Source organism: Lithobates pipiens, unplaced genomic scaffold (assembly GCF_037356315.1).
Source record: "Lithobates pipiens isolate NorthernLeopardFrog02 unplaced genomic scaffold, aLitPip1_a1.2 Scaffold_3, whole genome shotgun sequence".
Classification (NCBI taxonomy): domain Eukaryota; kingdom Metazoa; phylum Chordata; class Amphibia; order Anura; family Ranidae; genus Lithobates; species Lithobates pipiens.
This window is the reverse complement of record NW_027507790.1, coordinates 224,796,425-224,822,782: the sequence shown is the minus strand read 5'-3', so window position 1 is coordinate 224,822,782 and position 26,358 is coordinate 224,796,425. Positions and strand designations below refer to the sequence as shown.

The window sequence follows — 26,358 nt, the reverse complement described above, 5'->3', positions numbered from 1 at the left end:
TGAGCTTCGTGTTCGAGTCGAACATACGTTCGACTCGAACATCGGCTGTTCGCCCGTTCGGCGAATTCCGAACGTTATGGGCCGTTCACGCCAAATTCGTGTGGCGCTCACGGCCCACAATGCACTGCATCATCGCAGTGCATTGCTGGCTCATGATTGGCCAAGCATGCACTGTGACCCCGCATGCTTGGCCAATCACAGCGCCAGCAGCGAAGAGAGCCATGATTGGCCACAGGCAGGATGCCTGTGGCCAATCATAGCTCAGGCTGTGTAGTACACGCCCCACACTATATAAGCCTAGTGTAGTGTGTTGGCGTCTGAAGCAGTTAATGGGTGTTCTGTGTACCTTCAACACAGTACACACCGATCGTTTTCGGCCGACTTTCGATCTTGCTGTTGTGTAGTGGTTGTTGTCTGTTTGCCCTGACCGCAGTATACACCGCTATATTCACCTCACCTATATAGCTAGTGATCTATCTTTTATAATAGAGCTTGCAGTCAGTAGTGTTAGGAGCTTGTGCGTGCTGTCTGCGTGCTCTGTACCCAGTACACACCGCTATATCCACCTACATAGCTCTTCTCTATTTGAGCCCACTTGCCATCTGCAGGAGTTATTGGAAGTTGTGTGTGCCTCCAGCACAGCACAGTATACATCTGTATATACCCCTTTATCTCTGGTGTTCTTTGAAAAAGGCATCTGCAGGAGTTAGTGGGTTTTTTGTGCCTCCAGCACAATATACACCTGTATCTACCCTTTATTGCTGTTCTCTAATAGAGCCATCTGCAGGGCTTAGTGGGTGTTGTGTGACTCAATTACAGTATACCCCTTTATCTCTGGTGTTCTATAATAAAGGCATCTGCAGGAGTTAGTGGGTGTTGTGTGACTCCAGCACAATATACACCTGTATCTACCGTTTATTGCTGTTCTCTAATAGAGCTATCTGCAGGGCTTAGTGGGTGTTGTGTGACTCCATTACACTGCTGTTTTTCCCAACTCCCTTCAGGCCATTACCATGTCTGGAAGGCCAGCAAGGAGAGGCAGACAGGCGCGAGCCGATAAAAGAGGGCAAGCAGGCTCTGTGTCTAGAGACAACAGTGCTGGTCGTGGACGCGGTGCATTGTCATCAGCACGTGGCCATGAGACACGCTTGTCCTTCTTTTCGGCAGCTGGACATGTTGAACCGCAACATGCCAACGACTTGGTAGAGTGGATGACCAAGCCCTCTTCATCCTCCTCATCCTCTCTCACCCAGTCTCAGGGTACTAGCAAAGCAGCTGCCAACGCATCGTCTTCCCTCCTCTCAATGTCATCATCAGTGACTCCTTCCCTAGACCCACCACGTCCTCCTGAGGAGTCTCCTGAACTCTTTGAGCACAGTGTTGGGTACATGCTCCAGGAGGATGCCCAGTGTTTTGTGGGCTCTGATGATGACACTCAGCTAGAGGAAGGCAGTAGCGTGAGCGCAGAGAGAGGGGATGCTCAAGAAGGACAGCAATCTGGCAGTCATGTTCCACAATCTGCAGCATACTGCCAGGTTTGCTACAGCGATGAAGAGGGAGGGGATGATGAGGGCACTGACTCCACGTGGGTGCCTGGAAGGAGAGAGGAGGAGGAGGAGGAGGCACATGTCCAACGAGGCAGGATGCCCTCCGGGGGCCAGCTTAGGGGCAGCACACCGACTGAATCACATCGCAGAGCTCCGCCTGTGCAGGGCGCTGCCTCTGCGCGTTATTCTAAAAGTTCTTTGGTGTGGGCCTTTTTTTGAGACGAGTGCATCAGATCGCACCGCTGCTATTTGCAACATATGTCTCAAGCGTATCTCGCGTGGCCAAAACATCAGCCGCTTGGGCACCACATGCTTGACCAGACATATGTTGACCTGCCATGCAGCTCGTTGGCAAGCGTACCTCAAAGACCCACACCAAAGAACAAAGCGGACCTCTCCTTGCTCCTCATCAGCTGGCATCTCCAACCCCACTAGACCTTCAGTCCTCTCTGAAACCTGCTCTGAGAGGAATAAAGGTGTAGAATTAGGTGTGTCACAGCCAAGTCCTTCCAGGAACTCTGCTAGCGGTACACCCACGTCCGATTATAGCAGGCAAATGTCCCTGCCCCAGCTGCTGGACCGGCGAAAGAAGTTCACTCCCAGCCATCCACATGCCCAGCGGTTGAATGCTAGCTTGGCTAAATTGCTAGCACTTCAACTGCTGCCTTTTCAGTTGGTAGACTCGGCCCCCTTCCGTGAGTTTGTACAATGTGCGGTTCCTCAGTGGCAGGTCCCCAAACGCCACTTTTTCTCACGGAAGGCGATTCCGGCTCTCTACCGGCATGTGGAAGGCAATGTCCTTGCCTCGCTGGACAGGGCGGTCAGCGGTAAGGTGCATATTACCGCTGACTCATGGTCCAGCAGGCATGGACAATTACGTTGGTAGACAAAGCTCAAAAAGATGGGGTGTTAAATCCCCAAGAAAAACGATTCCTCCTCCCCAAAGTCTGCAGCACCCCTTACTTTTATCATCTCCCCAAGGTTCACAAGTCCCTTACTAACCCTCCGGGTAGACCAATAGTGGCCAGTACTAATAGTTTCACTAGCGGCCTTTCGGCCTATATAGATCACATCTTACAGCCATTGGTGGTGCAACTTCCTTCCTATATTAAGGACTCCAGTCAGGTGATTGAGGTTATGGAAAACTACAGATGGTCTGACGAATATATGTGGGCCTCTTTAGACGTCAACTCGCTTTATACTTCTATACCCCACGAAGTGGGACTGAATGCAATACAACACTTTTTGAGCATTGATGAAAGCATGAACTCCAAACAGTCTGAATTTTTATTATTGAGCATAGAGTTCTGCTTGAAACATAACTACTTCACCTTTTTAGACCAATTTTTCCTCCAGCGCCAAGGTACAGCCATGGGAGCCAGTTTTGCCCCGGTATATGCGAACCTCACCATGGGCTTTTGGGAGGAACAAAAAATCTGGAGAAACAATCCTTTTGCTGAGTTTATCGTATTTTATGGTCGTTATATAGATGACATTTTGCTCATATGGAGTGGCGGAGTTGAGACTTTTTCCTCCTTCGTCACTTATTGTAACAACAATTCTATGGGTCTATCTTTCACATCGGTCATCGACCAAAACCATCTGGTCTTTTTGGACCTTGTACTTTCTCATAATGAGCATAGTGTCACCACTAGCAACCATATTAAACCCACAGCAGGCAACTCTTACCTTCATTATAAGAGTTGCCATCACCCTGCTTGGAAGAAAAATATTCCTAGCGGTCAGTTCCAAAGGTTACGCAGAAACTGTACCTCAACTGAGGACTATACACAACAAGGCCAGCAGATGGCAAAAAAATTCTTAGAAAAAGAATACCCAGATGATTTAGTTACACAGGCCTTTATGGAACACGCAACCAAGCATTCACCTACGAAAAAACGTCCCAAAAATTCCACTAATGACTATACTACAATTAGGTTTATTTCTACCTTTAACACACAATATAAACATATGTCTAAAATAATTCTTAAACATTACGATATCCTAAAGCTGGATCCGATTTTAGCACCACTCCTTCCGGTCAGACCCCAAATCACTTTTAGACGCTCTCGTACAATCAAAAATATTATTGCTCCCAATAAACTTATAAAATCCAATAGAAAGGATAATAATATATTCCCTGATATTAGGATGTACTTTGATAATAGATGTGGGATTTTTAAATGTCGTAAAAGAGGTTGTTATACTTGTCAGTCCATCCCCAACGGCCAATCCACCATCACTACACCCAAAGGAAAAACCTTTGAGATTAAACAATTCATCACGTGTTCTACTGAATACGTAATATATGTTTTACGTTGTCCCTGTGGCCTCCTTTATGTAGGCCGCACTATGCGGGCCCTACGAGTCAGGGTGGGCGAACATCGCCGCCTGATTAAAGAGGGCTGCATTCAACACAGCGTGCCACGCCATTTTCGCCATTGTCATGATAAAAACTTTAAAGAAATGGAGGTCCTTGCAATTGAGGCTATCCCCAAGGGTACCCTAACGGCCAACGAAAGATTCTCCCACCTTTGTCGCAGGGAGACCTTCTGGATATATCTTATGGGGTCTCTCTCGCCTGATGGCCTCAATGAAGACATTGACATCCTCAGCATAACCTCTTGATATAGGTTACTCAGATATAATCGCTACTCATCGTTCATGACCGCCACCCTACATTTTTTATAGAAAATATATTTTCATTTTCTTTCATTTTCTTTTTTTTTTTTTTTTGTTATCTTTTCTTTCTTTTTCTTTTCATTTTTTTATATATTTTTTTTTTTTTTTTTTTTTTTTTTTTTTTTTTATAAATAAAAAATTTTTTTTTTTTTTTTTTTTTTTTTTTCATTTCTTTATTGTATCATTTTTTTTTTTTTTTTATGAACGAAGAGTAGCTAATATATTTATTCTAACTATCCTATAGGAAAGGACTTAATAATAATAATATAAAATATATCTTTTAAATAATTTGTTTTTTTGCCCTTGGTCTCCGCAATTTTTCCCCCCCTTGAGTTTTTTTAACTTACAGTGTTTTTTTAACTTACAGTGTCCTTTTATCCATAGCATTCTTCTCCCTTCTGTATATCCTTTAATATCCCCATGGAAACCCACACAGGCACAGGGAGAACATACAAGCTCCAGGCGGGTGGTGGCGTGGTTGGGAATCGAACCAGCGTCCTGCTTGCTGCTAGGTGAGAGTGCTAACCACTACACCACTGTGTCAACCATATGTTTCAATCCACATTTCCTATTAGATGTTTTCTAACAGTTCTTTCACTGACACAGACCCCTGTCTAATAAGGTTTTAACTGCAGGAGGCTTAGTGACACATTAGGGGTTAACCTGAGAGACTTCGACAGTCCCCGCCCCTACACACTACCCGATGCCTTTATCTTTCTGGTTGCTGTATGCCGCTCCAGCTTTGACAAAGCGCAGGAGCGCGAAACATGTAAGCAGGAGAGTCGGCATAGCAACCTTCCCCTTCACAGCCTTCCACGTGACAAGCCTCTCATGTGATCCACAGCCGCTCGGACAAGCGGCACTGCAGGCAGTGCAGCGTTCTCCAAGCTGCCTATGTGTACAGCTGATATCATCTGGTGACTAAGCTTGATCCTTACCACCTAGCGTGCAGCATTACACCTCTGCCTCCAAGCCGAACGCTTCAGATGGAGCTGAAATAAACACCTCCCCCTCGGTCATCAGACTGGACTCATCAGCTCTGCAGCCCATTGAACACCTATGAAGTGAGTGTCCCTAGAAACGTTGTTCCATTCGTTTACACTGACTTTTTGGGTTCTTTCAGATGATTGATTGCATTCATTAGGCATTCGAAAGCTGTGCACATTGGTCTTTGGTTTTGACCTTTCCAAAGTTATAATTGAGAGATCTGAGGAGCTTTTCATTATCAAACATCTGTCCGTTTTATGATTGGTGTTTTTTATGTGTTTGAGATCCTATAGGGATCAGATGTCTGTGTTTATTTTTTACATTTAATAAATGACATTTTAAAGTCTTTTTCACATCAATCTACTAGTCCCTTTGATGCGCTGTTTTTGATCGTTTTTTTTTTTTTTTATGGACAGGGACGTTACCTGTCTTTCACTGCCCATTGGGTCACTCTTCTGGCAGCTGGGAAGGATGCAGGACAAGGTGCAGTAGTGTTGGAGGTTGTTCCGCCACCACGCCTCCAAAATGCTACTATTGGTTGTGACACACCTCTCTCCTCCACCCCTCCTCTTCTTCTTCCTCCATGGCCTCTTCCAGTGCTCTGTCCTCAGAACCAGCGGTGCTCCGTAGGCGTTCCAGGGGCTACGCAAGTACGCAGGCAAAATGATGCCATGCCATGCTTGCGCTGGTTTGTTTGGGGGACAGGAGCCACACTGGGGCGGATGTTTTGTCAGCTCTGCAGGGGCAGGCCGAGAGGTGGTTGACGCCACGCCAGCTTAAGCCAGGAATGGTGGTTTGTGACAATGGCATCAACCTCCTCTCCGCCCTCCGACAGGGACAACTGACCCATGTGCCCTGTGTAGCTCACGTCCTTAACCTGGTGGTGCAGCGGTTCTTGGGCAGGTACCCCGGCTTACAGGATGTCCTGAAGCAGGCCAGGAAAGTCTGTGTGCATTTCCGCCGATCATTTAATGCCTGTGCTCGGCTGGCTGAGCTCCAAAAGGAGTTGAACCTGCCCAAGAACCGCCTTATATGTGACATGCCCACCAGGTGGAACTCAACGTTGGCCACCAGGACAGGGTCAGGGGAGCTCGGTTTTTTCTCACCACGCCAGTGGGGCATGATCAGGGATGCATGCACTTTCCTGTCACCGTTTGAGGAGGCCACAAGGATGGTGAGCAGTGACAGTGCATGCATCAGTGACACTGTACCTCTTGTCCACCTTTTGGAGCATACGCTGCGTGGAATAATGGACATGGCACTTGAGGCAGAACAGAGGCAGGAAGAGGAGGACTTCCTTGCCTCTCAAGGCCCCCTTTATCCAGACAGTGTTCCTGCTGTGCCACCCATCACACAGGAAGAGGATGAGGAAAAGGAAGAGGAGGAGGAGGATGATTGTGTCAGCATGGAGGTGGAGGCTGGCACTCAGCATCAGCAGCAGCAGCAGTCTTGTAGGGATGATTTACAGTCCCAAGAAACACATGGACTTGTACGTGGCTGGGAGGAGGTAGCTGCGGATCATGTTGTCCTTAGTGACCCAGAGGACTCCAGACCGAATGCCTCAGCTAACCTACGCTGCATGGCCTCCCTGATCCTGCAAAGCCTGCGGAAGGATCCTCGTATTCTTCGGATCAAGGAGAGGGACCATTACTGGCTGGCCACTCTCCTTGATCCACGGTACAAGGGTAAGGTTGCCGACCTTATCTTGCCATCGCAGAGGGAGCAGAGGATGAGACATCTCCGGGAGGCCTTGCAGAAAGGTCTGTGCAACGCGTTCCCAGAGACTGGGAGGTTACAAACTCCTGGTCCTGGACAACGTGTTGCTGAGGCATCGGTCAGAAGGAGCGGTGGAGAAGGTGGCCGTCTGACTGATGCTTTCAGACAATTTTTTAGTCCGCAGCCCCAAGGTATGATCGGTTCCAGCACCCATCGCCAGCGTCTGATTTACATGGTGCAGGAATACCTAGGGGCAAGGTCAGACTTGGACACCTTTCCCACCGAAAATCCTCTGGCTTACTGGGTCTTGAGGATGGATCACTGGCCAGAGCTTGCACAGTATGCAATTGAGCTACTGGCCTGTCCTGCATCCAGCGTTCTTTCGGAACGCACCTTCAGTGCTGCTGGTGGCTTTGTTACCGATCACAGGGTGCGTCTGTCCACCGAATCAGTTGATCGACTGACCTTCATCAAGATGAATCAGTCTTGGATCACCCACAGCTACCAAGCACCTGAAGCTGATGTAACAGAATCATTTTTTTTGAAATATCACATCCCTTCAAGACTGCCTATGGTGATGCTGAGTGACTGTCCTGTTATGTTGATTGTCTATCCTCTTCCTCCTCCACTGATATGTTGGAAGAACATTTCTGGTTCTGGGTGATGCCTAAGGCCCAATTTTTCTGCCCCTGTTTAACAGGGGCGTTTAAGTACAATTTTTGATGCAATGCTTTGCAGCAGGGCTAATTCCTGCAATCAAACAAGAGTATATGGGAGAGGTTGCAGTGTGGTGGCACCAGCACCAGTGCCTAAGGCCCAATTTTTCTGCCCCTGTTTAACAGGGGCGTTTAATTACAATTTTTGATGCAATGCTTTGCAGCAGGGCTAATTACTGCAATAAAACAAGGGTATATGGCAGAGGTTGCAGTGTGGTGGAACCAGCACCAGTGCCTAAGGCCCAATTTTTCTGCCCCTGTTTAACAGGGGCGTTTAATTACAATATTTGATGCAATGCTTTGCAGCAGGGCTAATTCCTGCAATAAAACAAGAGTATATGGCAGAGGTTGCAGTGTGGTGGCACCAGCACCAGTGCCTAAGGCCCAATTTTTCTGCCCCTGTTTAACAGGGGCGTTTAATTACAATTTTTGATGCAATGCTTTGCAGCAGGGCTAATTCCTGCAATAAAACAAGAGTATATGGCAGAGGTTGCAGTGTGGTGGCACCAGCACCAGTGCCTAAGGCCCAATTTTTCTGCCCCTGTTTAACAGGGGCGTTTAATTACAATTTTTGATGCAATGCTTTGCAGCAGGGCTAATTCCTGCAATAAAACTAGAGTATATGGCAGAGGTTGCAGTGTGGTGGCATCAGCACCAGTGCCTAAGGCCCAAATTTTCTGCCCCTGTTTAACAGGGGCGTTTAAGTACAATTTTTGATGCAATGCTTTGCAGCAGGGCTAATTCCTGCAATAAAATTAGAGTATATGGGAGAGGTTGCAGTGTGGTGGCACCAGCACCAGTGCCTAAGGCCAAATTTTTCTGCCCCTGTTTAACAGGGACATGTAATTACAATTCTTGATATAATATTTCACAGGGGGGCCCCTTCCTGTGCCCACCCAGAGTAACGGTGAGGACTTATAGTGTTGTGGCACCAGCACCACAACCACCAAAGGTCAATTTTTCTACCACTGTTCAACAATGGCATGTAATTACAATTCTTGATATAATCGTTCACAGCAGGGCGCTCCAGCGCCCACCAAGAGTCACTTTGAGGGCCTACAATGTTGTGGCAAAACCAACACCTTGTTCCGCCATTTCTGCAGAGCATATAGGGCAGGCCTCTACTTTCAAACATCCAACTTACAAACATCTCCTACTTGCAAACGGAAGGAGACAACAGCAAGTGAGATGAAACAAGATGGACGACAAAACAAATTATACAGGGGTGATAACCCTTCCCTATGTTTTCCAAAAAGCTTAAAAATAGTTTTTTTGACTGGAGCTACACTTTAAAAATGTACCAGTTGAAAATTACAAACAGATTCAACTTAACACAACAAACCTACACAGTCCCTGTCTTGTTTGCACCGCCTGTATACTGCTGTTCTGAGTATATAGGGCCTGGGGGCCACACGCATTTCCTTTTTTTAATATGGGTACGGGGTTCCCCTTAATATGCGTACAAGACCCAAATAGGCTGGTAATGGGCAGGGAGGGCTACCCATGCCATTTTTCTCAATGATTTTCAACCATATTGCAGGAACCAGATATAACATTAAAACCGCAAGCAGTTTTAAATGGTGTTATTTCCGTTTAATGTCATTTTGTGCAGGGACTGTTCTAAACACGGGAAACACGTGGCACTTCACAGGCATACTACAGACACCCCCCAGGCACCATATTTAAAGGAATATTTCACTTTTTTTTTCACTTTAATCGTCATTAAAATCAGTGCTCCCGCCAAAACGGGCGTTTTTAAAACTTTTTTTTGCATTGACCCATGTCCCCTGGGGCAGGAGCCAGGTCCCCAAACCTTTTTTAGGACAGTATCTTGCATATTAGCCGTTAAAATTAGCACTTTTAATTTCAAACGTTCGAGTCCCATAGACTTCAATGGGGTTCTAAAGTTCGTACGAATTTGGGGTCCGTTCGAAAGTTCTGGTGCGAACCGAACCGGGGGGTGTTCGGCTCATCCCTATCAGTGAGTATGAGCTGTTTTTTACAGCTTTTTACTCACTGATCATCAGTCTAGTGTAAACACATGTTACCGGCCTCAAAATGTGAATTAAGAGAGCCGATGATTGTAGACGCGATGAGATAAGGTGATCAGCTTGGCGTGGACTGCAAAGAATCACACAAACAGCATGAGATATGACCACTGACTTTATGGCTGGAAGTAGTTTAATTTTTACATAACAATACATCTTTTACATTTTTATAGTCACATGTTTATAAACATTAACAATATATATATAATATAGATTTTAACTAAAGTATTTTAAAACGTAGTTATAACAATGAACATTACTATATTTTAATAACATATATATCCCTGTTATTCAGTGTTATAGATAATTATCTTTATCTCTCTGGTACACTTTAAGTGTGCAATAATCATACTGGCAATGTATTGCTTTAATACAAATATTTTCATGGTAGTACTCTTTTTTAACCACTAGATGGTGCACATTGCATGTCTGTATGATGCAATACATAAGCTTTACATACAATAGGTTTTTTTCTATATTAAATAACAGAAAACATGTGCTTCTATAAATCTATGCCATTTTCAATAAATCAGGTTTAAATATACCTATTTAGAAAGGTTTAGTGTTTATCATAGACATTTGTTCTGACTAACGCAGTATTTTCATGTTCTTATGCACTTTTCACTTGTTTCTCCCACATGCTGTTCTAAACTTCTAATTACAGCAAAACTATAGCATAAAATCTGCTGAGACTTTTTCTGCATCTGCTCAAGATATTTAGGAATCTTTCTATCACAGGTTAATACAGATTAGGAACAATTTAGAGTACATACCTGCAAAGAATCACACAAACAGCATGAGATATGACCACTGACTTTATGGCTGGAAGTAGTTTAATTTCCAGTCACATGGTGTGTGGCCTTATATAGACTCTGTTTGTGTACCTTCTCTGCCATCTACTGGTTATTAATAGAATAGAAGGGACATGTTTAGAAATATAAAAAAAAAATGAATATGTACTTTGCTTTGGGGTGTCTGTTTTGTGACCATATAAACCCCAGTCCGTCACACACACAACACACAACACAGTGTAAACACAGTCCCCACATATGTCCCCAAAACACACATGTCCTCAAATAATAAAAACACATGTCCCTAATAATAAAAACATGTCCCCCACATATGTACCACTAAAATCACATGTCCCAATGATTATCTGCACACATATGTACGTGATCACCTGCACACATATGTACATGATCATTTGCGTACATATGTCCGTGATCACACAAACCAATTATTATACACTTAACTGAATTTTTTTTACCAAAAACATGTAGTAGAATACATTTTGGCTTAAATTTATGACAAAATTTGATTTTATTGGATTTCTTTTAAAATAGAAAAAAGAAAATATTGCCTTTTTTCCAAATTTCTGCTTTTTTTTATGCTTATATCGCAAAAAATAAAAAACGGAGTTGTAAATAAATAACACCAAAATAAAGCTCTATTTGTGCGAACAAAATGATAACAATTTCATTTGGGTACAGTGTAGCATGACCGCGCAATTGTCACTGAAAGCGCTAGAGCGATGAAAGCTGAAAATTGGGCTGGGAAGGAAGGGGGCGAAAGTGCCCTGTATTGTAGTGGTTAATAACAAATCACAAATGTGTTGTCTGACTTTCCGAACGTGTGTACACAAGTCCATCAGACAAAAGTCCAAAGTGCAAACACGCATGCTCGGAAACAGAAGTGGTCGGTCTTGTAAACTAGCGTTTGTAATGGAGAATTAAGATTTGCGACGTGGCAAATTATGAAATCTCCAAATGCAGCGCATATTCTCTTCTAATGGGATAATAATTAAGCTGCTTTGCTTCATTAGAGAAAGTCTGATAGAGCCCACACACGATCGGATTTTCTGACAACATTATCCAATATGACTTTTTCTGTCGGAATTTCCTACCGCGTGTATGGGGGCATAACACACTCCTGAACCTGGCTCTCTGTATGTAGTGCGCTATTGGTATTTAACAATGTCCCTTTAAAACCCTCCCACTGTTAATGGGGGAGGGGGAGTGGGTCTTGGGCAAGGTTGCGTTCCTTCTCCTTTTCTCTCAGAGAAAAAGCCTTGGGTGTCAGTAGGATCAATATATTAGTATTAGTTTTAGTGTGATAAATGTGCTGCCCTAGCTTAGTGTCAGTAGATTAAATTCTTAGTAGAATGCAGTATATTTATTGCCCGAACGTTGGTGTCAGTAGAATACAGTATATTCATTGCCCGGACGTTGGTGTCAGTAGAATACAGTATATTCATTGCCCGGACGTTGGTGTCAGTAGAATACAGTATATTCATTGCCCGGACGTTGGTGTCAGTAGAATACAGTATATTTATTGCCCGAATGTTGGTGTCAGTGGAATACAGTATATTCATTGCCCGAATGTTGGTGTCAGTAGAATACAGTATATTCATTGCCCGAATGTTGGTGTCAGTAGAATACAGTATATTCATTGCCCAAACGTTGGTGTCAGTAGAATACAGTATATTCATTGCCCAAACGTTGGTGTCAGTAGAATACAGTATATTCATTGCTCAAACGTTGGTGTCGGTAGAATACAGTATATTCATTGCCCAAACGTTGGTGTCAGTGGAATACAGTATATTCATTGCCCGAATGTTGGTGTCAGTAGAATACAGTATATTCATTGCCCGAATGTTGGTGTCAGTAGAATACAGTATATTCATTGCCCGAATGTTGGTGTCAGTAGAATACAGTATATTCATTGTCCGAACATTGGTGTCAGTAGAATACAGTATCTTCATTGCCCGAACGTTGGTGTCAGTAGAATACCGTATATTCATTGCCCGAACGTTGGTGTCATTAGAATACAGTATATTCATTACCCAAACGTTGGTGTCAGTAGAATACAGTATATTCATTGCCCGAACGTTGGTGTCAGTAGGTTAAATTCATTGCACAAGCATTTGTGTCCGTGAGATACACAGAGTACCCCAGCACTGGTGTCAATGAAACTTACCTTCTCGCAGGCTCCATGTCCTGTGCTGCTTCTCATGTTGACACCATTACCTGGGACAATATGTACCAGACAATCACTCTGCCCTACAGTGTCTGCAATATTGCTTGGTACCCGCTGCCACTCTGCAATTAGTGGCTCCCCCACTATGGCTTGCATTAAATACAACACTGCATGGGGGTGTCCTCCTATTATTGGCAGTTGGTTTACAGCAATCTTCTAGTTAGCTGACTTCCTGTCCAGTAATCTCATAGAGGAGAGGTGGCAAACTAAGTTTCATGGTAAGCTGTTCGAGCATTATGGTAGCCCTCAAAGGGCCAGTTATATCAGTAAGATTATATGTCCAAAGTGCCCCACCCCTCCTTACATGAGATGTCAAGAGCCCCCCACCAGCAGAAGTCAAGAGTCATGTGCTGTTGCCAGGAAGGAGGTGGGAGGCAGAAAGTGCAAGGTCTGGAGAAGGACCTGAGGAGGGCTGGAGTCAGCTGCCAGAGTCCGCTGAATGCTGAGACCAAGGGAGGTGGAGATGACAGGTGTTGCGGCTGCACAGAGAGGCACAGGATTTGTAAGAGGAGTTCTGTCCTCCTCTCTGCTGCCGAAGGCTGAGACAGAGGAGCAAAGATGAGCCTCTCCATGGCTGCACGGAAAAGTGCAGGATCTGGCACAGGAGTTCCGTCTTCCTCTCTGCTGCTGACTTGTGAGACAAAGTGGGGGTAGAGACAAAGGGGTTTCCATAGTTGCAGGAGAGGTGTAAGGGCCACATGAAGTAGCTTGGCAGGCCTTGTGTTTGGCGGGCCTTGTGCCATAGAGGACACCTGTAATCTCACTGCCACCTTTTGCCTAACATGGCCATTAACACAACCTGATACATTTCACAGCAAAAATTACATGAATGTCAAATAACTTAAAGAGGAGCTGCACCTAAAAACAAAATATTAAAAGCCAGCAGCTACTAATATTGCAGCTGCTGACTTTTAATAAAATCACACTTACCTGTCCCAGGTTCCAGCGATGTCGGCGGCAGATAACGAGCGATCGCTCGTCTCGCTGCAGCCACCGCCGCCATCCTCTGTCAGGGAATCGGGAAGTGAAGCATGACGGCTTCACTGCCCGGTTCCCTACTGCGCATGCGCGAGTTGCGCTGCGCGTCTCTTATGGTCCCCCGCTGTGTCTCTGGGAACTGTGTGTTTCCCAGAACACAAGGGGGGGGCGGAGCGTCTGCGGGGGTCTGCGGCGGTCTGGCCGGAAGTGGGTGCAGTTACCTGGATTATCCAGGTAACTGCACCCCCCTCCCCCCTGAAAGGTGCCGATTGTGGCACCGGAGGGGGGGAGGGATCAGATTAGTGGAACTTCCCCTTTAGGGTGAATAACCGCTTTAACCACTTGCTGTCCGCCCCATAACAGTTTTACTGCTACATGGCGGCAGCGGTGCACCGGATCACGTATATATATATATATGTGTGATCTTGCTCCTCTGGGTAGGGGGCGCCTCTCTCCCACTGTGATTATACACAGCAGGAGCCAATCAGTGGGTACTGCGGACTCGATGTCTACCCGCACCCGCCGATCATTCATTACACAGACAGAACGGCAGTTTGCCTATGTAAACAAGACAGATTGCCTTTCTGTCCCTAGGGAAGGCATTGATCCTGTGTTTCTGCAAAGGAGGGACATCGATCCATGCTTTCCCCTAGTAAAAGCACCTCCCCCCCACAGTACACAGAAACACAGGCTAGGCCCTTTGATTGCACCTGATGTTAACCCCTTCCCAGCCAGTGTCATTAGTACAGTGACAGTGGATATTTTTAGCACTGGTCCCCAATGTCTGTCACGGAATCACAGTCCTGCTATAAGTCACTGTTTACCGCCATTGCTAGTAAAAAAATTAATAAATAAATATCTCATTGTTTGTAGACAATATAACTTTTGCGCAAAGCAATCTATATACGCTTATTGGGATTTTTTTTTACCTAAAATATATAGCAGAACATATTGACCTAATATGATGAATACATTAGATTTTTTTTCAATTTTTTTATTGGATAAGTTTTATAGCAGAAAGTAAAAACATATTGTTTTTTTTTTTTTCAAAGTTGTCTGTCTTTTTTTGTTTATAGCACAACAAAAAAATAAAAAAAACCCCCCCAGAGGTGAACAAATACCACCAAAAGAGAGCTCTATTTGTAGGAGAAAAAAAAAGCACATACATTTTATTTGGGTACAGCGTCACATGACTGAGCAATTGTCAGATAAAGTAACGCAGTTTTTTTTTTGCAAATAAAATGGCCTGGCCAGGAAGGGGGGCAAAGTGGTTAAAGTTTATGGATGGATAGAGTAGGGGAGGATTAGACCCTCTGTAAAGTTTTTTTTTATTGCTGCGTTGGTCTGCCTTTTGGGAGATTTACCCCTCTATTGGAACTGGTGACAATTGGGGGCTAAACCCAATAGAGTTGTCTACAGAACTATAAAAGGGATAGGGCTGATGTTAGAAAAATCATTGGGCCCCATACAGCCTACCTGACAAACCCCCCCCCCCCCCCGCCTGGCCCGAAGTGACTGAGGACATCGATTTTATCAGTCCCTTTCTTTGCAGCCTCAGTTGCAAAGATGAATGAATTGGAAGCCCTCTGAAGCTTCTTGTTCATTCACAAACTGAACCATAGCAAACACTGTTTACTATGCTATAGTGCTGAATGGACCCAAGAGTAATTGGTTTCCAATCTGTCACTGTGTTCATTTACAAAGGGAAGGGGCCAATAAACTATATACTTACCGGCCCCTTCCCCAGCTCTCCACCCTGAAACATCCCATGTGTGCCTGCAACAGCTGCCAACAGGAAAGGAGAGGAGGGAATCCAGCAGCGCTGTGGGGGTGAAAGGGGCACACTGGGTGGCCCGGTGGGCAGATGGAAGGGGTGCATGTGTTAGAACCACTCCCTTGCAGTGCAGCTGGGTGGAGAAGCTAGCAGCGTTGCAGGGGAAGGTAGAAGAGGATTTGGTGTCTGCAATAAGACAGTACAGCCGGCCCTCCTGCACAGCAGCTGACTGGGCCCCCCTTTTTAACTGATTGGGCCCGGGCCCAGTACAGGAAGGCTGGCTGTAGTGCCTTATCAGCGGCCCTGATAAAGGATACTGTATATCTTCTAGTAGGGACACCTGTTCTAGGGATGACTACCCCTCACTTTGTGAGTGTCCTATAACTTCATGTTGTGTCTCTGGGTCAGGAAATAAAGGGAAATGTGTTCAGTGGTAAACAGACAGCAATAACCTGGCTGGGGTTTTAACCATCCCTCCCTACACTATCCAAAAAAAAAACATTTTTTTTAGCTATGCATACACTTTAACGACTTAAGGACCGGAGGAATTTGCCCCCATAATGACCAAGCCATTTTTTAGCAATAAGGCACTGCGTCAATTTAACTGAAAATTGCGCAGTCGTGCGATGTTGTACCCAACAAAATGTATGTCCTTTCTTCCCCACAAATAGAGCTTTCTTTTGGTGGTATTTGCTCACCTCTGCGGTTTTTATTTTTTGTGCTATAAACAAAAAAAAAGTGACAATTTTGAAAAATAATTATAATATTTTTTTACTTTTTGTTATAATAAATATCCAAAAAAATAATAATTTCTTAATCAGTTTTTAGAGCAAAATGTGTATTCTTCTACATATTTTTGTCAAAAAAAACAACAAAAAAAAGGCAATAAGCATATATTGATTGGTTTGCACAAAAGTTATGGCATCTACAAAATGAGAGGATAGATTTATGGCATTTTTATTATTTATTTATTTTTTACTAGTAATTGCGGTGATCTGCGATTTTTAGCGGGACTGCGACATTGTGGCAGACAGAGCAGACACTTTTGACACTCTTTTGGAACCAGTGACATTTACACAGCGATCAGTGCTAAAAATAGCCACTGATTACTGTACAAATGTCCATGGCAAGAAAGGGGTTAACACTAGGGGGCGATCAAAGGGGTTAAGTGTTCCCTAGGGAGGTTTTCTAACTGTGGGGGAAGTGTACTGACTGGAGGAGGAGAGAGATCGCTATTCCTGATCACTAGGAACAGCCGATCTCTCTCTACTCCCCTGACAGAACAGGGATCTGTTTGTTTACATTGACAGATCCCCATTCTGGCTCTCCGTGGAGTGATTGCAGGGAGCCGGCGGACATCATGGCCGCTGGCCACGTGCATTGGCTCTGGCCTAGGGTTGTCACTTTTTCTTCAAGCTAAAGACTTAAGAGGAGTACAGTAATTTTTTTTCCTTAGTATACACTATAGGATTGTAACAGACCTGGGACACCTTTGGGCACTCCAAAGAGAATAGTAATGCGGTGCACATAGTGCCCCCTCCCCCCCACCCTGTTCACAGCCACATTCCTGTCTGAATGATGTGTCTGGGTTTCAGGTAGACTGAAACCTGGACATGTGATTCAAAACCTGGACTATCCAGGTGAATCCCGGACAGGTGGCAACCCTACCCTGGCCACCTATCGCTCCTAAAGTGACCAACATACACCTACAGCAATTCGCACAGGGGAGCCAACCTGCCGCAGTATAATGGCGGCAGCTGGTCGGCAAGCGCTTAATTTATGCAGTTGCTTAAAGTGAAACTTCAGTCATTTTTTCATCTTTCCATCTATTAAATCTTCTGCCCTTGTTGTTTTAACTTTGGATAGTAAAACATTTTTTTTCTGCCAGTAAATACCTTATACAGGCCACTTGAATAGTCATTAGCCTAGGCTTATGACATCATGCACAGCCTAGGAAGGGAGAGGAGGAGAAGGGGGAGATATAAGAGGGCCAATAAGAGCTGCAAAGCTGGAGGCGTGGCCTCTGTGTGTCTGCGTAAATCCAGGAAGTAAACAGGCAGCAGCTTCAGCTGCCCACAGTTAAAATGGCTGCAGTCAGACTCAGTGGAGGGAGATTTCTGCAGCATATTTGGCAAGTACAGAATCACAGCATATATGAAATAATATACAAAGTGGTTGGAGGGAAGCTTCAGAATGGCAAAGATGTTTTTATTATAAATGAGCAGACTGCAGTTCCTCTTTAACCCTAGCTGGGAATGTTAGGCCTAGCTCAACGAATGTAGCCTTTTGTAAATTTTGATCCTTCAACTTTTCTGTTAGCATCTTAAATTTACAACAAAAAAAAAAAGATTGACCTCTAGCACGTTAATTATGTGCACTAGTCTTGTTTCAATCCATCAGTCCTACAAGTGGACTTGCCATTGAAAGCAGTGCACAGCATGTTTTATAGACACATCTGATTGGTCGGGCCCATATTCTCATCATTCTCTGTTTCTCTCGGGCCACATATTTAAAACCCATCTGCATAAACTACAGACTCCCGGCAAGATTTAACAAGAAACAAAACAATGAGAGACAAGCTTAATAAATTTTCCGCAGGAGCAGCCATAAAAATTAATTGTACGCGGCCCGCGGGTATTGGAATTTAGAGGAAGTGAGAGACCAATTACTTGTATTGATGAAAAATTAAATCATAAATTACGGGTGCTTGAAGTTAAATGCACACGGGATGAAAATTCTTAATGGCGCTGGCTGGAATGGAAAGGTGTTTTGCCAGCAAGAATCATTAAACGCCGCTGCGGTTTTTTTAGATCGAATCTGAAAGATGTGTTATGTGGACCCCTGTCATTTATTGAAACAGAAAATGAGTTTATCCTCCTGAGATAATGCCGGAGAGGAGATTGGGGTCCCAATAGGCTGTCCTGCTATGCTTTGATGACAATTTCCACCTAATTAGTAACAATGGGATGGACAGACTAATCAATAAGAGGATGTAGCTGGAAAGAGACGGGAGAGAGATGAACGCAGGAACAGCAGTTTCTGTGTCTCTAATAGACAGTCAACATGTTTTTTGTTTTTTTTTTGTTTTAGCTGTAGATTTGGCATGCGAAGGATTGTTTGTACCAAACATCACCTTTTGTTGCAATAGCAAAGCTTCATTAAACATTATTTACTGTAAAAAAAAAAAAAAAAAAAACTGCCCTGAAAAATGAACAAGCAAACTTTTCATGTCTACCTTGGCATTGGGGGTTATTTACTAAAACTGGTGAGTGCAAAATCTAGTGCAGCTCTGCACAGAAACCAATCAGATTCCAGGTTTTATTGTCAGAGCTTAACCTCTTGCTTACTGGGCACTTAAACCCCCTTCCTGCCCAGACCAATTTTTAGCTTTCAGCGCTGTCACACTTTGAATGACAATTGCGCGGTCATGCTACAGTGTACAATTGTACAGTGTATCATTTTTTCACACAAATGGAGATTTCTTTTGGTGACATTTAATCACCACTTGGGGTTTTATTTTTTGCTAAACAAACAAAAAAAAGACAGAAAAAAAAACAAAAAAAAAACATGTTTCATAGTTTGTTATAAAATTTTGCAAACAGGTAATTTTTCTCCTTCATTGATATTCGCTGATGAGGCGCCACTGATGGGCACTGATAATACCGCCTTGATGGGCCCTGATGTGTGGCACTGATGAGTGGCACTAATGGGTGGCACTGATAGGTGGCACTGATGGGCACTGGTAGGTGGTATTGATAGGCAGCACTGGTGGTGAGGCACTGATTGGTGACATTTATAGGTGGCACTGTAGGCACTGAAAGGTGACACAGTGGGCACTGATAGTTGACACTGTGGGCACTGATGGGTGGTACTATGGGCACTAGTAGGTATCGCAAGTGGTGATCTGAGAGGTGGCGCTGGTGGGCACAGGTAGGTGAGGCTGGTGGGCACAGAAGCCTCTGCAGAGGCTCCCCACGATCGGGACTGATGTCCCTCTCACAGCCGCCGATGATCGGCTTTTATTTTTCTTCTAACAATACCAGAAAAAATAGCCAATTACCGTCTCTGTTTATATCACGTGATCAGCTGTCATTGGCTGACAGCTGATCACGTGGTAAGGAGTTAGGATCGACCCGTTACTCCGATCTGTGATCAGCCGAGTCTCATAGACTAGTGCCAAATTTGCACTTTTACATTGCCCCATACCGGGTTTGTTTGCTCGTCAACAGAAATTGGCATCCTGTTCATAGCAGCCAAAAGGACGATTGCTCAAGCATGGAAAAAAACCTCAGTCCCCTTTTAGGAAGTAAAAAAATGCTTGGCATCCATGATGGTCAATGAACAAATGTCTAGTATACTCTTTGACATGCATGCCAAGTTCCTTAAAGTTTGGGAGCCATGGCTGGCATATGCCTTCCTGGAACTCCCTCTGGCTAGTATGGATCGGCTCTGACTGGTTTCCTGGATGGTCCTGGGTCCCCCTCCCCTTTTCCCTTCTCCCCCTTCCCCACTTTCTCTTATTCTCCCCCTCTCTTTCCTATTTCTCTTTGTTTCTTTTCTCTCCCCAGGGCTCTTAGCCCTTTTTTGATTGCTAAGAGAGGCTCTTAATGCAGAGTTAATGCATTTTGTGCAGGTTATTCCTGCACTTATGGGGGTTACCCCAAATTACGTATGTTGCACTCAGGATTTCTGTGACTGTTAATTAGGAGGCTGCCCTCCTAGGTTTATGTTGTATTTCCTTTTGTTGTTTTTGTCTCTTATGCGCCAGTTCTAGCCCCTGTGTGGGCAATCTAGATGCCTTTGACATTGTTGTATGTTTAACACTACTTCTGCAATAATGCTCCATACACACGGTGGGAAATTCCGACGGAAAAAGTCAGATCGGATTATGTTATCGGAAAATCCGATCGTATGTGGGCTCTATCAGACTTTTTCTGTCGGAATTTGCGCCGGAAAAGGTTTGAGAGCTGGATTTAAAATTTTCCAACAACAAAATTCGATCAGACTTTTTCCGATCGTGTGTAGAGAATTCCGACGCACAAAGTGCCACGCATGCTCAGAAAAAAATTGGAGACGAAAGCTATTGGCTACTGGCCTCTATGTGGTCCCATCGTATTTTACGAACGTTGCCTTGTTCCGAACAGTCGGATTTTCTGACAACTTTGTGCGACCGTGTGTAAGACTAGTTTCAGCCTAAATCGGTCAGAAAGATGGGAAGTGCGGCAGGTCTGGATAGTGGGTGGGACCTTTCAAGTTAAGCAGGCGATTGGTTGTTAGGCTGCGGGGTGGTGCAAGTAACCATTCACCCATCTTTAACATGAAAAGTCCCGCCCTCTGTTCAGACTGCACCTCCCATCTTCTGTGAGTAAGGTAGGAGAGTAAAGGATGGTGGCGTGCTGCAATGTGAAGGGGACTTTGATATGATGGAGGACTGCAATGAAAGGGATGGGGGCCTCACCTGTAATATGAAGGAAGGACTGTGATGTGGAGGGGGGATTCTGATGTAATGGGGGGGGGGGTCTGATGTACAGAGGGGTCTGTGGTGTATGTAAAGAAGGGACTGTGATATAAGGGGAGTGGTAATATAAAGGAAGGACTGTGATGTAAGGATGGGGGGTGGGGGGATTATGATGTGAATGGGACTGTGGTGTAAGTATGGGGGGTTGACTGTCATGTGAAGTGAGGACTGAGGGCACTAGTGTAAAGGAGGGGGGGACTGGTATGGGGGTTCTGTGATGTAACGCAGGAGTGTGATGTAAAAGGGGGGATGGGATGTGAAGAGGGGTCTAGGAAGGATGTAAAGGGGAGAATATGAGATGAAGAAGGAACTAAGGGCACTGAGGTAAGGGAGGATCTGTGATGTAACCTTTGAAATTTGAGCTAGACATTTTGTTTGGCAATTTGTTTTGGTCCGCATGTAAATTTGGACGAATTTCTGGTTATTTGGAGATTTGGTTGTATCCAAATACTCGAATGAAATAGTAACGGATTTTGTTGAAATTTGTTTAATTTCATTTCTTATATTTGTTTTCTAAGGAATTCCAAATTTTTGTAACGATCCGAATTCGGGTCGGTCGAAAAACAATAGACTAATTCGAATTCTGTATGAAGAATAGCTGGTTGTTAAGGAGCGGGCCTGGAAGCCAGGCCGCCACGTTCTTAACAACTGATGACTCATCAGCTGTCAGCGGGCTTCCCCTCTCAGAGCTAAAATGTAAACCAAAGAATGCCAGCAATGAAAAACTCTGAAAAAAAACTGCGTGGGCTCCCCCCAATCCATACCAGGCCCTTCAGGTCTGGTATGGATTTTAAGGGGAATCCCACGTCACAATAAACAAAAAAAAAAAAAAAAGCATAGGGTCCCTACCCAAAATCCTTACCAGACTCTTACCCAAGCATGCAGGCCAGGAAAGGGGGGAGGCAAGTTAGTGCGCCCCCCCCTCCTGAACCATACCAGGCCACATGCCCTCAACATGGGTGGTGCTCTGCCTCTGCACTACAAAGCACCTTGTCCCCATGTTGGGGACAAGGGCCACTTCCCCACAACCCTGTGTGGTGGTTGAGGGGGTCTGCGGCTGGGGGGCTTATCAGAATCTGGAAGCAATCTCTTTAGCAAGAGTTAATTTGGAATTTGTTAGAAAATTAATAAAGTAAACAAAATTAAACTAAACAAAACTAATTTTGAAACAAAATTAGTAACATAACAAATCTATCTAAACAAAACTAATCACATTTTTCCGTTCTGCACATGTCTAATTTTAATCCCCTATGTACGTTAATAAAAAAGCAATGCCCATGTTCGCATTACTTTTAGGCTGGGTTCACACTATTGCGAATTGGATGAGGCTTTCTCCGCATACAATTCGCATAGCAGGAGATTGTGACTGGATCTATATGGACTGGCTCTCTATTGCACAGGAGTCCTGTGCGTCTTTTGGTCCGTTTCAGGTACGAATTCAGCCCAACATTCAGGATGAAATCAGACCTGAAACAGTGAATGGAGATGCACCGGATTCCGGATTCACACTTGCGTTCTCAAGTGTGAACCCAGCCTTAAGCCGATCAGATTTTCACACTTCATATTTTTACACATGATCGGATTTTCTGATGGGATTTTCTGATTGGGAAATGTGTGATGACAGGCTGTTGGCGGAAAATCTGACCGCTTGTACGCTCCATTGGACAATTGTTTTATTTAAAATTTTCCACAGACAAATGTCTGTTGTTGGGTTTTCCAAGGGTGTGTGCACAAGTCCATCGGACAAAAGTACAAACACGCATGCTCGGAAGCAAGGATGAGCCAGAAGTGGTCGGTCTTGTAAACTAGCGTTCGTAATGGAGAATTAACATTCGTGACGCAGCAAATTATGAAATCTCCAAATGCAGCGCACAATTCTCTTCTTCTTTAATGGGATAATAATGAAGTTGCTTTGCTGGTGATACTGATGGAGTTATTGGAAACTCATTTTCAAAGGCTTTTTTTTCTAGTGATATCAAGAATAATATTATTCTGTTTTTTTTTTTTTTTTTTTTTTACCACAACACAATTATCCCGTAGTTTTTAAGATCAAAGATACAACTATGTTGGTGTCCCTTCTCAATTTTACATTGTAATTTTTTTAATGTAACTGCCTACTCCCAAACTGTCATTTGAAGTAAAACACATAGCCAAGTATTATTCTACACAATTTTTTTATAGTGCATTAAAAAAAGAAAACAAATAAAATTAGACATGCTATCAACTAAAAAGTACATTCTATGCATCCAAAAAATATAGAAAATATAACAAATCAAATCATTATTATTCAACCAAAAAATAAAATAAAAGCCTCATGCATGTATCCTGCTTCTTAATATAGGGGGTCACCAATGCCAAGAGTTGGTGAAAGCAGGGGTCCGTCATCTGGAGATAATTCCGAAAAACATATGGATTATTCTCCTGGAGCTCCCGCAGCAAAGGCATATTGCCATAATTGGTCACGATTAGTAAAGCAACCAATTTTTGGTCCAAGAACTCCTTCTCCTCCTGTTCCTGGACTGGACTTGGATCAAAGCAATAACTGCAAGGCCAATTATAAATAACACGTTATCTAATCCGATTCCACAACACGTCTGGTTGACGTTGCCATTCGTAAACAAACTGAAAAGCATGAACTAAAAAGCGCTAAATGAAAAGTGCGAAAATGAAAAGCGTGAATCAACACCCACCAAACTTCTACTAACACAAAATTAGCAGAAGGAGCCCAAAGGGTGGTGCTGAAGAACTGAAAAACCACATAGAACGTCACCACGTTTGTGTTTGTTGGATGACAATTCCTTGGCGTTTGTATGCAAGACAAAATCCAGGCACACGCCTTCAGGCAATTCCCGAGGTTTTGTCTTTGGAAAATCCGATCGTGTGTATGAGGCTTTAGTATAGCCCCCGTACACTGCACAAACTTCAAAAAATGCATTCCCATTGATCTTGTTGGGTGCTCTGTGGATACTTGCACAGTTACATTTTTTGTTACATAGCATTAGTATCTCCCTGTCTGGTCTGAATCCTTTTCTCTGGAATTGCTCTTTCACTGTTATGGGTTATTTCTGAGAGTATCAAGTGAATACATTTTCTAGGCTTTAAGAAGTATACCCTATTTTTAAATGTTTTCTTTAAAAGTCAATTTTATTTTTATTTTTTTGCAAAAACTATATTTAAGCCAGCTAAGCAATTACAGCAAGCTTAAATATTTTATTTGTACTTTGTTTTTAATAGCTTTTCCTGTACATCGTTAATGAGTAACCGTTGATATCACTGTCAACTTTGTAAACGTAAAGTTGAGACGCTTTATCTGCTTAAAAAGTACAGATTGTCCCGCAATTTTAATTTTCCATCTTTCCTTCATAGGTTTTCTACACGGAGGTAATTAACGGTAAACATGTGAAACAGCTAACTCAGGATGTTCCTCTTAAATTGGATATGTTGAACTTGGTAAGTAACTTAATTATGTGAATATATTTAGAATGGTAATACTAAATTATTTACAATAAGCAGCTACAGAAGACGGAATTCTTCCAATTAACAGGTGAAGAAGGAGTTAGAAAGGTAATTAATGTATTAATATTCGTTTGCGCTAAAACTTTATGGTGCCCATCACCAAACAATGAAGGCTATCCATTCCTTTCTTGACACCCTTACTTGTTGAGTGGTAAAGGTGACAAAAATTTTAGGGGTTTGGGTTTTCCTATTTTCGGAATCAATTTCTATTGGGAAAACCATTCGTCTGTATGCTGGTCCGACGGACCAAATACGACGCTAGGACAGCTATTGGCTCCTGGATATTGAACTTCCTTTTCTAGTCCCGTCGTACGTCATCACGTTCAAAACTAACAGACTTTGGTCCGTTCGTGTGGGCAAGTCTGTTCGGTCAGAAGTCCGTCGTAACTTTGTGGAAAGTCCGTCGGAACTCCGTTGGGAAGACCGTCGGACGTTTTCTGACGGAAAGTCCAGTCGTGTGTACGCGGCATTATTCTTACCTGCTCTGTGCAGTTGGTTTTACACAGGGAAGCCTAGAAACTCCTCTTCTCTGGTCCCTCTTCTGACCTCTCCCTACTATTGAGTGCCCCCACAGCAAGCAGCTGGACATCGGTGGACAGAGAGGGGGCTCAGGTAAGTATTAGGGGGGCTGCTGCAAACACAAGGATTTTTATCTTGATACATGGAATGGATTAATTAAAAAACCTTATGACTTTACAACCACTTTAAATTTTATTCCCACTGTCAGAAATATGAAGGCTACCACTTCTGACTTCTTCTTCAACTTCAAGTTGCCTGGCTGTCTCTGGCTTTAAGGCCCAGATCCAGGCTTATAAAAAGTGATCCCTTGCAGGGTGGCTGTACTTACATGGCAAAAGCTAATAGCTTGTTTTGTCTAGGGTAGAATAGAAACAGTTTTACTTACTTTAACCTCTTCTCTCCTGGCAGACAGTCTTCCCCAATGATCTAGTCGTGGACTGTCCCTTGGTGTCCTCAGTTCCAGAGCAGGGCTATAGACCCTGTTTTGGAATTGATGATGACAACACCTTATACCGGAGAAACATGGGGGTGCAGATCCTTTGGGGACTAGTCTAGTTGTGGGGAGTAGTGGAGAGTTGGGTAAGTAAATAATTTTTTTACAAAAACAAGCAACTACCCTTGAAGTGGAGCTGTGCCTCACTGCAAGCGACAATTGTTATTTTCCCCGAGTTTGACTTTAATACTTTTTGAGTCTCTGATTGGTAATCGTGAAAAAAAACATTTACAACGTATTCATACCTGCCCTTTTATCCTTTATATTATTGCTATAACAAGGGGCTGATGGTCCCCCTATGAGATAATATTTTCGTAGGGACTTATTTCCTTTATTGGAACATCAGGGATCTATTAGACCCCTAATGTTTCCCCTGCACTGTACATGAGCTGATTGAGTACAGAAAATACCTGATAACTCCTACATTCTCTACTGCTAGCTGTCAAATATTGTTAGCAATAAAGAGGTAGGATCACTAAACTGTTTTTTTTTTTGGCTCAACACCCTTATGCTATCCTAAGGCTTGGTTCACGCCTACTCTGTGCCCTCTTTCCTATGTTTCATGTGTAGGACAGCCCATTAATTTCAATGGGCTGGCCTTGCTGCGCACGATAATCACAGAAAATATGTCCTTGACTCTTTACCACACCATGCATGGGGTTTGCTGATGCGTGGGGGTTGGAGTAACAATTAATGGCACCATTGCACATCTGCTAAAGGGCAGCATAATTCTATGTGTGTTGAGAATGCACGCAACTTTGGTTGCAATTCCTGACATGCACAGGTCTGAATGTGGCCTGAATGCCACTCACCATTTTGAATGCCTGG

At 43.8% G+C, this 26,358-nt stretch overlaps 1 protein-coding gene across 2 annotated transcripts in view; it reads left to right on the top strand.

Annotated features, from left to right (window-relative positions):
• The window catches only part of EGFLAM (EGF like, fibronectin type III and laminin G domains), a 249,508-nt gene that overhangs the window by 85,144 nt on the left and 138,006 nt on the right, over positions 1-26,358 (top strand). For both annotated transcript variants that reach the window (XM_077462829.1, XM_077462831.1), the window contains exon 3: positions 24,369-24,452. In XM_077462829.1, coding sequence (XP_077318955.1) covers positions 24,369-24,452 — 84 coding nt within the window. The remainder of the gene's footprint in view (positions 1-24,368; positions 24,453-26,358) is intronic.